This window comes from Gouania willdenowi, unplaced genomic scaffold, assembly GCF_900634775.1.
Source record: "Gouania willdenowi unplaced genomic scaffold, fGouWil2.1 scaffold_119_arrow_ctg1, whole genome shotgun sequence".
NCBI lineage: Eukaryota > Metazoa > Chordata > Actinopteri > Blenniiformes > Gobiesocidae > Gouania > Gouania willdenowi.
The window spans coordinates 537,912-554,641 of NW_021144867.1; the positions used below are offsets into that span (position 1 = coordinate 537,912).

A 16,730-nucleotide genomic window follows, 5' to 3' on the forward strand; every position below is an offset into this window, starting at 1 on the left:
AAGGAAAATATATGAGTTCATTCATTATATTTCCTCTTCATGAAAATGTATTTTTAAACTATGTTAACATATGAAAAATGTTTTTAATTGTTCAAATCATACCAATAACAATAGAACAATATTAGTTCGATTTTAGGTTGTAAAGTAAGAGAATATTTCTGTTAAAATTGCATGTTCCTAAATCATATTTTAACTATTAAAATAATCAAACGTTTTTCTTATAAGCTCGTGTGGAATTGTGTGCTTATTTTAATAATTTCAGAGGAACATATTGTAATTAATTAACAGTGTTTTCTTTAAAAAGATTAACCTTTGCACACAAATTAACTGGTGTTTAATTTTCTTCTTTGCTTGAAATTCAATGATGTAAAAAAAATCCTACAAATTAAGATAAAAACGCCCTTTAACTTGCACGTTTTTAAAATTACAATTAAGACTTGATTTAAACTGATCAAATTATTTTATTTCTAAAAAAGCAGATTGTGTTTATAGTGACTGGAAATCGATCAGTTTTCTCCAATGTATTTTTAAAAAAGATAAATGCGTTACAAGATGTGAAGAATTAATAACAATAATAATAAAGTCTACAACGTAGTTCTGTATTGTTTTTGTATTTTCTGATTAAAAATAAATTTAAAAAAAATCCTGCATTATTATTGAGAACCAATTCCTCTAAATAAAAAAATCAATACAAATATTATTTAATGTTTTACTGACACCTAAATCATTCTTAGAAACTCCTTCTAACTCAACAAGTATTTAAAACGTGTAACTAAAATTATCTAGAATTCAGTGTCCGAGAATTTCACCAAAACGTAAAACAGGAAATGTTCGATGAATTTATTTAATTTATTTTTGTTTTTTAATGATCGAAGTTGACACTGTATTACTATTATTATAAAGGGCCAACCTTTAATAAATCATTATGGATCGAAGCCCGGAGGATTCCGAGGCCTTTCTACCAAAAAACGATCCGAATTATTCGGAGCGTTATTTTTCTGCTTCCATCTGATGAATCCACACATGCCTCGTGCTCACAGGAAGCAAATCGAGGATCAATTATCGATCAACGCGCATATCGATTCCTGAACTGAAAGCGGCTTAAAGCGCGATGCCTTCATGGATCCACAATACCCGAAATCGGTTCTGATGTGACTTTCACTTTTGCTGCTGCTGCTGTAGGCCGAAGAAATGAGAACAATAACTTTCACATCTTTCACACACACTCTTTTTAATATTTCACTCCGTGCGCTTCAGATTTATGTAATTTAATTAAAACAATTGTTTTATGTCGGTTTTTAAGCACGTCATAATATTATAGAATGATAAGATAATAAGACAAAGTCAGATTGCATATTTTTTTAATTCCGTATGAATTGAAATAATTTATCATTTGAGTGTGAGCTGCAACAAATTCTTTAATTTAATTTCGAACAATTAGTCGTTTAAAGGTTTTTAATTAAAAAAAAATACACATCAAGCAAAGATAAAATAATATTAATAAAAAATAAAAATGAAATATCAAGAATAAGGATAATAATAATAATAATAAAAACCCTCTATTATTACCTTACAAACCAAATTCAAATCGAAGTCAATAATTATTATTTGGCAAGTATTTTGAACTAATTTTACAAACGCGCGTGCACACACACGCGCGCGGATGATCCATTCAGCAAACACAATTAAAAATGATTGTCATTATTATTATTATTGTTGTTGTTATTATTACTATTATTGTTATAAAATGAATACTTTAGGATCCGATGCTAAATTAATTCCTAAAGTTTGTTATTTAAGTTTGAAGATAATTTGACTTTGTTATATATACATTTTTATTTATTTATTTTCTATTTAAATGTAACATTAACTGATTATTGATTATATTAAACTATCTGTGATTTTTGAGGGACAGATAAAAACAAAATCGTTAGGAGTATAACTTTGTGACCTCCTTCATCCCGATCACTAGGCCCCGCCCCCTTTTCCCGCGGGCCTGCGCACGTCATTAATCTCTGTCAGTCAATAATCGATCTGGTTTTATCACTCTACTCTAGTCTAAGCGCGTAAAAGCCAAAGCATTCAGTCCGTGGGAAAAAACACTACGTTTATCTGCAGGAGCTCGTGCGTGCTCGTGTCAGACACGGTTGTGCGCGTGCATGCGTGGACACACCAGCAGAGCTAAAACCAGTGGATGATGGTTTGGGTAAATAAACCATCACGTAAGAGACTTTGATCAACGACGATAGAAGTGTTGACACGCGCAGCTCGTGCCTGCTCACCTTTTAAACAGAGATGCGCGCTCCCGCGGCCCGTGTGACACGCACGCAGCTGAGTGGAAGGAAGCGCTGTTGGACCAGAGATGATCAGACCTGAGCTGCTGCTGCTGCTGGGCACGTGAGTCCGTGCGTAAAGCGCTGCGCGACGCCGCAGGCTCTACCTCCTGGTCCTCCTCCTCCTCCCAGTTCTCCTAGTCCAGGTCCTCCCAGCCCTTCCAGTCCGGATCACAACCCATCTTCCATGGATCGGTGCTCCGGTCCTCCGGTGCTGAAGCTGCTCCAGGGCTGAGGCGGAGGAAGCGCGCGTGTGACCGGATGGAGCTCATGGCCATGGACAACATGCACACCGTCCCCGGAGACCTGGCGTCCCTGGGCTCTACTTCCCGGAACTTGGTCTCCCATGGCCCCGGGGGGCGCTCAGCCGGGATGGCGTCGCTCCTGGAGGGCTCCGGTGGTTCCGGGGTGGACTACCACCACGTGCACCCGTCCATCAGTAGCATGTGTGAGAGCGGGCTGAGCCTCAGTAACTCGTACTCCCCCCTCACCTCCCTCTCCCCCTTGCAGCATCTACCTCCGATCTCTACCGTGCAGGCGGAGAAGTTCCACCACCCGCACACGCACCACCAGCGCCTCTCCACCGGGAACGTCAGCGGGAGTTTCACGTTGATGCGCGACGACCACCGGGGGCTCCCCGCCATGGGGAACCTGTACAGCCCCTACCCCAAGGAGGTGAGCCACGGACACGCACACGGGCACAGCGGGCTGGGCTCGTTGCACGGCGGCCAACAGTCACTGTCAGCCTACGCGCACGGCGCGCACATGCCCGCGGACTCAAAGATGCTGTCCCCCGTGTCAGGGTTCGAGTCCCACGCCTCCATCCTGACCCGGAGCGACCACGACCTGGCCCGGAGTTTAGGAGGCGGTGCATGGAACAACGTGCACGCGCACCATCATCATCACCCGCACACGCACCTCCACCACCAGCCCAACGGGGTTAACCAGGGGGTGTCCGGGTCAGGGATCGGGTCGGGGATCGGGTCAGGGGTCCAGGCGGAGGAGATCAACACTAAGGAGGTGGCCCAGAGGGTCACCGCGGAGCTGAAGCGCTACTCCATCCCTCAGGCCATCTTTGCTCAGAGGATCTTAAGCCGGTCTCAGGGGACCCTGTCGGACCTGCTCCGGAACCCTAAACCCTGGAGTAAACTCAAGTCAGGGCGGGAGACCTTCAGGAGGATGTGGAAGTGGCTCCAGGAGCCCGAGTTTCAGCGCATGTCCGCGCTGCGTTTGGCGGGTAAGAAACAACACCTTAAACATTTAAACATCAAAGGCATAAAAGGTTCAGCACCACGGACAGCTCCGACAACAACAAATATGATCGATTCTGAACAAAAGAATAAAGTGATTGATCACAACTGGAGGAACGATTGATTCCCCATAAACCTAGAAATACTCCGTCTGCGCGCGCGTGTGTGTTCGAGGCCAACCAGTTGCACGCGCGCCATTGAAGCTCTATGGTGACCCCAGGCTGCCCGATAGATACTCCAGTTCCCACTCGCGCTTTTTTAAACGCGGCCCACCGATCGATACATCATATCGGGGCTGAAAGGCGCGAGAACCGCGCGGCTTTTCATTTCTAAACTCTACTTTTAGTGCACGTGCACGGACGGACACGCTCGAGTGGAAAAAGCGCGTTTCCAGTGCGCGATCAATAGATACAATTATTATTATTATCCAAAAACGTAGAAATAAAACCAAATATGTGAGCAAAGCGTTAAATAATATAAAGTAAGTCTGTTTCCTGTTGTGAAATCTATACCAACCTTGAGCTGCAGGAACTGATGAAATATTGATTAGAACTGGGTCTGATAACAAGAATCAGGAAAGAAGAAAAGACAGTTTTGATGGAAAAAGTGGATAAAACAATAAACAAACAGAGAATGAGAGTGAATATACTTTACTCTGTCACATTGTTTATTATCTTATGAATGTTTTATTTATTAAAGGACGTCCATAGAAAAGGATTTGCATTGGGTCGAATCAATATGTGTTTCTTTTCACTGTTACACATTCTTCTTTCTAAGTTTAGCTATTTATTTCAAATTATTTTCAATATTTTCTTTTTTTGCATCAATTCTGTTCTAGACCCATCCATCATCCAGATATAATGACCACACAAATATAGAAAAATAACAGAAATACATACAAAACAGTAACAAAAACACACAAAATAAAATTAAAATGCTAAACGACAATTTAAAAAAACACAAAATGGGAGAAAAGCGCACAAAATGACATAGTAAAAATACACAAAATGATGGGAAAATATATACTAAATGATGCCAAAAACACACAAACGCTGAAAAACACACAAAATTATGCACTAAACAACAAAAATAAATGTCATATACAGAAATGATATTATAAGTTCAGATTGGTGATAGATAGATAGATAGATAGATAGATAGATAGATGACCATAAAAAAACCTAAATATATACAACACAAAAACCAAACACGGACAACGAAATCACAAAACAGCAACAGTAGCACACAAAGAGAGAAACATTTACTAAATGAAAATTAAAACACAAAATGAGAGAAAAATACACAAAATAACATTAAAAACACACAAAATGAGCGAAAAGAAAATAGATTAGATTATATTATACTTTATTTTATCCCGCACTGAGGAAATTCACCTGTTACAGCAGCAAAGACACAAAGATACCACAACAAAAAAAAACAACATCAAACGACGGCAAATAATATATAGAAAAATGACAATAATGATGTTGTAATTGGTTAGATTGTAAATGCTGACTTTAGATTCTAAATTCTCTCATGTGACCCTCGAACCAGATAACTATAGGGTTATTCCATGTCATTTCAATTCATTTTCATGACATCCTACCCACTTTGGTCTCAATTTTTTTTTACCAAATGTTCCATAATTATTTAATCGTCACACTGTAAATTCTTGGTTTGATCGGATTAATGCTTATTTTTTCTTCCATTTTCAGCTTCCAATTTCTCACTCCACATAGGAAAGGTAAATATAGTACAGTAATACAGCTCCACCTCTCTCAGAATATACAAAACGATCTGCTATACATAGGGGTGTGAAAAAAAAAAATCGATTTCACGATATATCGTGATTTTTTTGGGTGCCAATTTGAAATCAATTTTTTTTTTCGATTTAAAAAAAAAAAAAGAATGTTTTTTTTCTGATATTTAATCAATATTTTTCTCATTGTATTTTTCACATTTCCATGGACGTGTGTTTTCTACTGCTGGAGACATTGTCACTTCTTAGCGGAGCAGTCTAACTACTGGGCATGTTGACCAGCTCCTGTTCCTACATAAAAACCTTGAAAATTGTGCCACTTCCGCACCTCCACTCTGGTAGATGGCGCCGTAGATATAATAATAATAATAATAAATAGGATGTTTTGAAGCATAGTTTTGACTCATTTTATCCTCTGAATGACCAATATCTTCTGATGAACATATACAGCAACTTGATTTTTCATCTCTATGTTTAATTTTGATATTAACTGGGTAGAATATCACAATATATCATGATATCGTATTGTGACCCAGCTCCTCAAAATAGCCAAAAAGTGAGTGTGTGTTTGGGTCTGGAACATGTTTGGGCCTTCAGTAAATAACTTAGCATATGCCTCAGCTCCCTGTAATCTGATCATCTTAGAGCTATGAACATAGACTGTTCACATCACTAATGATTAGTCACATATGCATTGGTTCTTGGGTGACACGCTCCGGAAATACTTTTTTTTACTATTTTCCTTGGCCCATGTGGGAATGTAAGAAAAACTCTGATCTCTATTTTAATTTGTAGTATAAAGATTGCTCTTTCTTGGGTTATGAAACTATTTTTCTTAATGCAACTTCTTCACTTTTATTTTGGACCCCAACTTTGGATTATTCCACCACTCGTGCATATTGAAAATATTTTAAAAATGTTTCTGAGTCTTATAATCTTTTATTGTTGATTAGTTTTTCATTTATCCACAAACATTTAGTGGAACTGAATAATCACAGAACAATGGGTAAACATTTCAGAATTTCTCGAGTGCATTGGGCCATTTGTGAAATCTATATAGATATAGATAGATAGATAGATAGATGACCACAAAAACAACAGAATCACATATAAAACAACAAAACACAGACAAAAACACACAAAGAGAAAAGAAGACACTAAAAGTAAATAAAAAAACACAAGATGAGAGAGAAAAATATATTAAATGATACCACAAATACACAAATAACAAACAAATATAAAATACACTAACCAACAGCAAATAATGTATACAAATATGTTACAAGAACAATGTTCTGATTGGTTAGATTCTCCATGTTGACTTTAGATTCTGGATTCTCTCATCATGTGACCCTCAAATCAGACAATCAATCGATAGATAGATAGATATATACAGTATATACGGTATATAGATAGATAGATATAGGATTAACAGCTGAGGCTGTGAGTGTCATTAATAGTGTTTCTCTGTCCTCTCAGTGTTTGCCTGGCTTTGCACATCAGAGATCAATAAAGACTGACCACCCCCCCCCCATACCACCCACCTCCCTCTCTCTCTCCATCTTTCTGTCTTTAAACGTTAACCTGTGCTAACATGAAGGTTGTTTGGTTCCAAAAGATAAAGAAAAATAAAAAGTGAAACATGATGAAGCATCAAACCTACTGAGTCATCAAAGATTCATATCATCTGATTCTGTCATGTTTACCTCTAAGAAATACAAGTAGAATCATGGAAAAGTAATACATGTGATGTTAAACAGAGAGAAACAGGAGCTGTAGAGGAGCTAAAGTGGAGCTAAAGAGGAGCTAAAGCAGAGCTGTAGAGGAGCTATAGAAGAGCTGTAGAGGAGCAATAGAAGAGCTATAGAGGAGCTGTAGAGGAGCTATAGAAGAGCTATAGAAGAGCTGTAGAGGAGCTATAGAAGAGCTATAGAAGAGCTGTAGAGGAGCTATAGAAGAGCTGTAGAGGAGCTGTAGTGGAGCTATAGAGGAGCTGTAGAAGAGCTGTAGACTATAGAGGAGCTGTAGAGGAGCTGTAGAGGAGCTATAGAAGAGCTGTAGTGGAGCTATAGAGGAGCTATAGAGGAGCTGTAGAGGAGCTGTAGAGGAGCTAATAGAGGAGCTATACAGTAGCTGTAGACTAGCTATAGAGGAGCTGTAGTGGAGCTGTAGACTAGCTATAGAGGAGCTAGAGGAGCTGTAGAGGAGCTAATAGAGGAGCTATACAGTAGCTGTAGACTAGCTATAGAGGAGCTGTAGCCGAGCTGTAGACTAGCTATAGAGGAGCTAGAGGAGCTGTAGAGGAGCTATAGAAGAGCTGTAGAGGAGCTATAGAGGAGTGTTGAGATGTGATTGATCGATGGAGGCCAGGCAGGTTTAGTCTCTGTGTGAACAGCCGATGGAGGCACAGCCTATAGTGGACGATCAATACTGACCTTAATAATTGATAAGTAGGAGGCAGATGGAGGGGAGAGAGAGAGAGACTGTTAGAGGCTATGGTAACAGCAGTAGCTTAGCTAAGCAAAGTCAAACGTGTGGTTAACAGCTGAGGACCACACACACACACACACACACACACACACACACACACACACACACACACACACACACACACACACACACACACACAGTGGTTTATAAACACGTTTACACCCAAACATCCTGTAAGTGTGTGTACAGATGATGCTCATAAACATCAGGAATCAGAGCTTTAGTTTTAACCACAACATGAAGGGCGTGCACGTGAAGGCCGTGCACACTTATTTTCAGACATAGCGATGAAGGTTTTCTGCTCATGTCAGCAAATCCTCAGTGTTTGGATTTTATAGACTTTTCTAATGTAACGTCTGCTCATGACGCCTGTGTGTGTGTGTGTGTGTACACTATTGTTCAGCCTTATCTGAATCACTATTGATCTCCTCTCCTCTCTCATATTCTCCTCCTTCCTTCTCTCATAAAGCAGAGACTTTTCATCCATCACATTTTCTATTTTTTACCTCAGATTATCATTTATTTATTTGTCTGTTTACGTCAAATGTACTTAACAGATTTTGACTAAATTTCTACCAAAGACAGATTTCATTAAAATTAGGAGTGGATGGTTCTGGAGTGATTTTGTGCATTTTTGTTGTCATTTTGTGCGTTTGTGGAGTTGTAATGTAAATTTTTGCAGTCGTTTTTAATGTTTTTGTTGCATTGTATGTTTTTGGAGTTAATTTGTACATTTCTCTACTCATTTTGTGTTTTTAGAGTTAATAGTGTATGTTTTTGGTGTAATATTGTGCATTTTTGTTGTCATTTTGTGCGTTTATGGAGTTGTAATGTATATTTTTGTAGTCATTTTGAATGTTTTTGTTACATTGTATGTGTGAGTCCATATATTGTGACCTACTTTATGGTTATTAATGGAAGTAAATTTGTTTCAAGCCTTTAAAGTGTGAATGACTCAGTAAAAGTTCCGTCAAATGAAATGGCCTCAGGCTTCAAATTAAAAGTCCTCAGAATAAACTCTCAAATAAAACTGCCTTTCAGGCCGTAAAACACGACATGACGTTTTGTTTTGAAGGAATAGAAAGTACACATGACGAAGTAAGTTGAAAAGCTGTTCTTTCGTTTTATTTATTTTTTTAAAGTTAAGATAGATCAACGTATTGTTTGATTAATAAATACATAGTTAAATAAAAACATTGATATATGTTAACCTTTAAAAAAATAAACAGAAAATAACAGCTTTAAACCAAGGCTGTGTTCAAAATGTCACGCTCATAGACTATTAGTATGATTAGGATGATGAGAATTCCCACTAAAAACTTCCAAGTTTCCCAAGATGCATTTGGAACCAACAAGAACAAAAACCTGAATCAAACTGAGACTAAATATCTCCATTAATTCTCCACCTTTGAAAGTTCTAAAAACATTTTAAGTGAGAAAGTGACCAAGTAGAATATCAACATGTGCTCATTTGATCCATAAAACTCACGTAAAACTTAATTCCCACATTTTCAGAGACCCTTCATTGTGCTACTGACTAAACTTCCTGTTAACTTCAAAACAAAAGCCCTATTTACAAAAGAGTTTAAAAATGAACAAAAGGCGAGAAGAGATGCTTTTATTTTGAAAAGGGGATGTTTGATTTATAGCTTGAAGCTGGTCCCAGGACCATATTACATTCAGCTCCCAATGCATCATGGGACGGTTGAGTATGACTAGTGTGCACACAATGATGACATCACACAGATAAATGATCGTCTGTGAACAATAAGAGGCTCCGATGATCGATTGATCAGAGGATATTTTAAACCTGTGTGTGTTTGTTTGTTTGCACGGTGTGGGCGGGGCATATATTCCAATAGCATGATCAATAGGTGTGTTAGACAGTGACAGTGACTGACAGTGAGTGTTTCTGTGTGCAGTAGTCCGCCCGGGGCGTGAGAGGAACCGACACAAAGAACGTTCTGTGGCCTCCAGACAGGAGCAGCACGGTGCGGTTAGTTCACCGTCTGCAACACACACATATACACAACAACACGCACACATATACACAACAACACACACACATATACACAACACACACACGTACACAACACACACATTTCACTAAACCTAAAATGAAATGTTCTCTGCAGAAATAAAGATAACACACATAACTATAGGGCCGTCCACATACACATTTATCACTTCTGATATTACTGATATTGATACAGAAATCAAACACTGTTTTGACTTTTTTTTTGTATTGAATGATAGAAAAGATCAATAGTCTGAGCCATTAATTATTAACCAATGAGTTACACACATTTGAACTTCACACAGAAGAATATTCTACAATTCATCAAAAATAAAAAAATAACCTCAATTAATAAAAAAAATAAATAAATGAAGTGCAGCATAAGCACTAGTTAAACTTATACACAGGAATATCCCATAGTTGAATAAATAAATATAAAATAATAGAAGCTGATAAATAACTTGAATAAATCCAATAAAAACCAGAATGTTTGTATCTAAAATCTGTGATGTAAGCATTTTCAATCTGATACTCGTTTTTTGCTGCTATTCCATCATTATTGGATAAGAGCAGAATACACACAAACTGCATATTAAAATAACATTTGCTGTCATTTTGTGTTTTTAGAGTTGATTTTTGCAGTCAATTTGAATGATGTTCATTTTTGTCTGTATTTTCTACGTTTGTGGAGTTGTGTTGTACATTTTTGTAATCATTTTGCATGTTTTTGTTATTTTGTGTGTTTTTAGAACCATGTTCTGTATATTTGTTGTCATTTTACGTGTTTTTAGAGTTTTTTATGCATACACTATTGGGGTGGGTGGGGGGGTGGTGATAATATTAAAGCGAGGGCCTGTGTCTGCAGCTGATAAACCAGAGGAACTTATAATTATTATCATTAACTAAAACCAACCCTCACGTCTTCTGTCCATCCTGTATTTCCTTGAGTCGACTCATTCATGCAGACGTTTTTCTTCTTCTCTCCTTCCACTAAAAGACTAAAGAGCCTCTTAAGTCATAAAGAGCAAAGCACGAGTGCAGCTTAATATGCTGAGTGTTTAATAATGTTTGAAGAAGTAAGAGGTGGAGACATGAGGACGAGAGATGATACCAGCAGGTGGAAATGTGTCTTTTTTATGCAATCAATGAAAAAAAAAAAAATGAAAACAAAAATAAAGGATTTGAAATTAAAAAAAAAAAAACATTTGCAAACAAAACTATAATTACTCTTTTTTTGTAAACACTGGTTTTGTTTACAAATCAAAATTAGTTCTTTTAACCAGTATTTTATAGTAATGATAGTTTTGATTGCAAATCTTTATTTTTAATATTACAAATCCATTATGTTTACAAATATATATATTTTTATTTAAAAATCCATTATTTTTGTTTGCAAATCTTTTTGGTTGCATTTCTTTTTTTTGTTTGCAAATCTTTTTTTAAAAAATTTCAAATCAAATTGACAGGAGACTTCATAGCGTCACTTTGTCTCTTTGTTTAAAGTGTGTTTGGTAACGAGGAGATGTTCTTCGTTCTCTGTAGAGACGTTATAATGAGCAGCTCCTGGTTTTAGTCCCATCGGAGGCCACAGAACTCTCATTTCAAAGTGACCTATATTGATTATCAGAAACACGCTGCCTGGTGTAAAATGGCTGCTGGTAGAAGTTGTTTGAAAACAGGCATTCCATATTAAATTATTACTATATTAGCGCTAGCATTCAGTCGTTACATTAGAGAATATTGAGTTTGGAGTGAGAAAGCACTCAGAGCCTGGAGGAGATCCTGGCACGGCCCGGCCCCAAAACAATTGAATAAACGTTCCATGAAATGGTTCTGAAGTGCAGATCAATGGATGCGGGGCCTATCAATCAGAACGTAGATTAAAACAATAGAGGAGAAGACGAGGAAAACAGGAGAGGAAGTAGAGAGGAAGTGATGCAGAATGTGAGTGAGCGTACCAAACAGTGCTTCGCTCGTAGTAAACGTGAACAATGGCCGCTCAGCCACATGCAATGCTCACACACACGCACACACATACGCCTATCGATCTCCAGCTCAGTCCAATCTGTTGATCGCTGTCGTCTAAAGATGCTGTAAAGCCATCAATCATCTACATTCTCTGGTTTGGGTCTCAATCACTTACCCAGCATGCACTGCTTTAGAAACACCATTGTTACCCAGCATGCACTGCTTTAGAAACACCTTTATCCTTACCCAGCATGCACTGCTTTAGAAACACAATTGTTACCCAGCATGCACTGCTTTAGTGTACAGACTCAGACAATGTCACTGCCGGACTGCTCGATAACTACATTATCTAGTTTTAGGAGTTTATATATGATCTAGTATTTATCTTGTGTATCTTCCTGTCATTTCGTAGTGATCTTGTGTATCTTCCTGTCATTTCGTGTGTCTTTGTTGTTGTTTTGTGTGTTGCTGGTAAAAGTAAATATTTTTCTCTCTTAGCGTTTTGTTGGTGTCATTTTGTGTATTTTGTTGTGGTTTGTCTGTTCTTTTTATTATGCAGTATATTTTTCTCTTATTTTGTGTGTTTTTGTTGTCGTTTTGTGAGTTGCTGGAAATATTTAGTATGATTATAATTTTTAACTGAAATATAAACATTATGAAACCCCATATTGTTAATGATTTGTTAAATTTCCCCTCTTTCTCTCTCTCATGTACCCCCATTTGAGAAACACCGGTCTATATGATTTAGTTTTAAAGATCTACTTTTGGTATTAGAATCTTGTTTAAAAAAAAAATCTAATTTTGATATAATTTAGTTTTGATGTTTGAATCTAGTTTTTATAGGATCTAGATTTGATATGAGGATCTACTTTTTATATTAGGATCTATTTTGATATGAAGATCTACTTTTGATATATGGATCTAGTTTTGACGATTATCTAGTTTGAAATAAGGATATACTTTATATATAAAGATCTAGTTTAGATATGAGGATCTAGTTTAATATAAGGACCAAGTTTAGATATGAGGATCTAGTTTAGATATGAGGATCTAGTTTAGATATGAGGATCTAGTTTAATATGAGGATCTAGTTTAACATAAGGACCAAGTTTAGATATGAGGATCTAGTTTAGATACAAGGATCAAGTTTAGATATGGAAATCTAGTTTAGGTATGAGGATCTAGTTTAGGTATGAGGATCTAGTTTAGATATGAAAATCTAGTTTAGGTATGAGGATCTAGTTTAGGTATGAGGATCTAGTTTAGGTATGAGGATCTAGTTTTATTTAAGGGTCTAGTTTAGATATGATGATCTAGTTTAGACATGATGATCTAGTTTAGACATGATGATCTAGTTTAGACACGATGATCTAGTTTAGACACGATGATCTAGTTTAGACACGATGATCTAGTTTATATATGAGGATCTACTTTGGTGAACTGTTTCACCTTTTTCTGCCTCGGACAATCATTTCCTCTCCATCTGTCCGTCACAGAGCGATCACGAGCTTCTCCTTCACCACTCAGTCACTCATTCACAGGCACTCGTGCACGAGGAGCATGCACGCTGGGATCAATAGGATCGATCGGGTGGGGAAGGGAGCCCTGATTACTAGACCACGTGTTCAGGAGAAAACCACAGAAAATCAATGAGTGCAGCTTTTTAGAGCAGACGGCCTCTAGTCTGTAGTTAGAGAGACCAGTGTATGTCAGCATCCCTGGTCCTGCTCTGGTTTCAGAGCTACATACAATAATTACCCCAGAATAACTGGTGTGGCGTTCAAAGACAGTTGGACGGCAGAGGCTCATAACACTATCCTTTAAAAATATATATATAAATATATGTTTACCGATGCAAGTTTGAGAAGAAGCTGAAGGAAGTAAAGCTTCCACTTACATCTTCATAAAGGGTTGCCAGATCACGATCCATAAATGTTTAAACATAAAGATAAACCTTTGACTATGATACATTTAAGGAAACTGCTTTTGAAATGTACAAACTTCACAAAATCCTCTCCAAATTAAGCAAAAATCACAAATTCCAAAGAACCAATAAATACCTGAACATAGAATTAAAAATGTTCAAGAATTAAACCGTTGATCTTTTGTTTTTGGAATTATTTTCTACACTGAACAAAAATATAAATGCTTTTGCTCCCATTTTTCAGGAGCTGAACTCAAAGATCTAAAACATTTTCTACACAAAAGACGTATTTCTCTCAAATGTTGTTCACAAACCTGTCTAAATCTGTTAGTGAGCACTTCTATTCCATCCCACCTCACAGGTGTGATGCTGATTAGATCTCCTTGTCATAGAGTTGATCAGGTTCTTGATTGTGGAATGTTGGTCCACTTCTCTTCAATGGCTGTGTGAAGTTGCTGGATATTGGCAGGAAGTGGAGCACGCCGTCGTATACTCCGATCCAGAGCATCCCAAACATGCTCAATGGATGATGTGCGGTGAGTATGCTGGCCATTCAAGAACTGGGATGTTTTCAGCTTCCAGGAATTGCGTACAGATCCTTGCAACATGGGGCCGTGCGTTATCATGCTGCAACATGAGGTGATGTCACGGATGAATGGCACAACATTGGGCGTCAGGATCTCGTCACGGTGCCATCAATGAAATGCACCTGTGTTCATTGTTCATAACATAAGCCTGCCCATACCATAACCCCACCACCACCATGTGCCACTCCATCCACAACGTTGACATCAGCAAACCGCTCACCCACACAACGCCACACATGCTGTCTGCCATCTGCCCTGGACAGCGAAAACCAGGATTCAACCGTGAAGAGAACACCTCTCCAACGTGCCAGACGCCATCGAATATGAGCATTTGTCCACTCAAGTCAGTTACGACGACAAACTGCAGTCAGGGGGAGACCCAGATGAGGACAACGAGCATGCACATGAGCTTCCCTGAGACGGCAGAAATTCTTTGGTTATGTAAACCGATTGTTGCAGCAGCTGTCCGAGTGGCTGGTCTCAGACGATCATGGAGGTGAACATGTTGGATGTGGAGGTCCTGGGCTGGTGTGGTTACACGTGGTCTGTGGTTGTGTGGTTGGATGCACTGCCAAATTCTCTGAAACGCCTTTGGAGACAACTTATGGAAGAGAAATGAACATTCATTTCATGGACATTCCTGCAGTCGGCGTGCCAATTGTAAGCTCCCTCAGAACTTGTGACATCTGTGGCATTGTGCTGTGTGATGAAACTGAACATTTTTAGAGTGGCCTTTTATTGTGGCCATGTCTAATCAGCACCTTGATATGCCACACCTGTGGGATGCAATGGATCGTCTCTGCAAAGGAGAAGTGCTCACTAAGCTCACTGAGAAATAGGTCTTTTGTGTTTTTTAGAAAATGTTTTAGGTCTTTGAGTTCAGCTCATGAAAAATGGGAGCAAAAACAAGTGTTGCATTTATATTTTTGTTCAGTATAGATATCTTTATCTCATTTTGAGCATTTTTTTGTTGTCATTTTGTTTCATTTCTGTAATTCTATGTGTTTATTGAGTTATTTTGTGTATTTTTGTTGTCCTTTCATGTTTCGGCTGTCTTTTTGGGCATTTTCTTAGTTTTTATATTTTTGTTGTCATTTTGTGTTTTTTTTCTTTCATTGTATTTGTGTTAGAAGTGCTTTGGTATATTTTTGTTATACTTTTATCTAATTTCTTTCTTTTTTTGTGCATTTAGTGCCTTTTTGTTCTTGTTTGGGTTTTTTTTAAGTCATTTGTGTATTTTTTTTTTGTAGTTTTGTACGTTTTTAAGAGTCATTTTGTGTATTTGAGTTCTCCTTTTGGAAGTCATTTTTTGTTTTCTTTTGTCGTCATTTTGGGTTTTTTTTTCTGTCATTGTTTTTGCTTTTGGAATTATTTTGTATAGGTCTGTATCTCATTTAGAGCATTTTTCTACTTTGTTTTTTATGTGTTTATGGAGTCATTTTGTGCCTTCTTGTTCTTGTTTGGGGTTTTTCTGAGTCATTTTTGTGTATTTTCTTTGTGTCCTTTGTTTATTTTATGGTCATGTTGTGTATTTGTGAATTCTTTGTTTTGTGTGTTTTTAGAGATCTTCTTCCCTGAAATTAAAAAAAACAAACACGCTAAATCAGAGAGGCAGAAAGAGTTTCAAAATAAAAGTTGAAACTAACTAGTGTTGATTGTTGGACACATTTTAGGAGTTTAAACCTTTTGTTTTGGTCCTTATTTCTGCAGCTTGTAAACGTAAAGAGGAGGACCGAGGCCGGGAGCGGTCTCACATACCAAAGAAGCAGCGGCTGGTCTTCACCGACCTGCAGCGCCGCACCTTGCTCTCCATCTTCCGGGAGAACCGGAGACCCTCCAAAGAGATGCAGCTCACCATCTCCCATCAGCTGGGCCTGGAGCTCTCCACCGTCTCCAACTTCTTCATGAACTCCCGGCGCCGTTGCACGGACCGCTGGGACGAGCACGGCCACGTGCACGGCCACGCACACGGTGTGCACGTGCACTGCAGCGCGTCCCCGGTCCAGCCAGGGACCTCCTCCGCGTCCACGTTCTCCAAGGCCTGAGGACGGAGATGTTTCTCCATCCCTAACCCAGTGTGTTTACAGCACGCATTGAATGTCATTTTAGTCACATTTATAAAAGTAAAACCAAAGAAGCGTCCACACTGAAGCGCAGTGCACGTGTGTGGATTCAGGAAACAGTCACACACCCATCGAGGATGTCCTGCTCTACTGTGCGTCCTTGCATCAGAGTTAATTTTGTTAACGAAATATTTCCGTCATAGTTTTCGTCAGGTTTGAATAACCAAAGACAGTGAAAGTCAACAGGCTAATCATGCTAACTGCACCATGAGCATCGGCTTCTCACTTGTTGTTTCAAACTAAAACTCAAAGAACTTTATGAGAACTAGTTTAAATTAA

General features: G+C 38.3%; 1 protein-coding gene across 1 annotated transcript; it reads left to right on the forward strand.

Moving 5' to 3' along the window:
- The first annotated feature begins 2,594 nt into the window (after window positions 1-2,594).
- LOC114458419 (hepatocyte nuclear factor 6-like) lies at window positions 2,595-16,373 on the forward strand. Its single transcript, XM_028440785.1, has 2 exons — window positions 2,595-3,570; window positions 16,039-16,373. The coding sequence occupies exons 1-2, from the start codon at window positions 2,595-2,597 to the stop codon at window positions 16,371-16,373; spliced, it is 1,311 nt and encodes a 436-aa protein (XP_028296586.1).
- Window positions 16,374-16,730: the final 357 nt, after the last annotated feature.

Coding starts and splice junctions, on each gene's coding strand:
- LOC114458419 (XM_028440785.1), top strand. CDS start 2,595: ATGGAGCTCATGGCCATGGACAACATGCACACCGTCCCCGGAGACCTG. Junction 3,571..16,038: donor GTCCGCGCTGCGTTTGGCGG/GTAAGAAACAAC, acceptor TTATTTCTGCAG/CTTGTAAACGTAAAGAGGAG.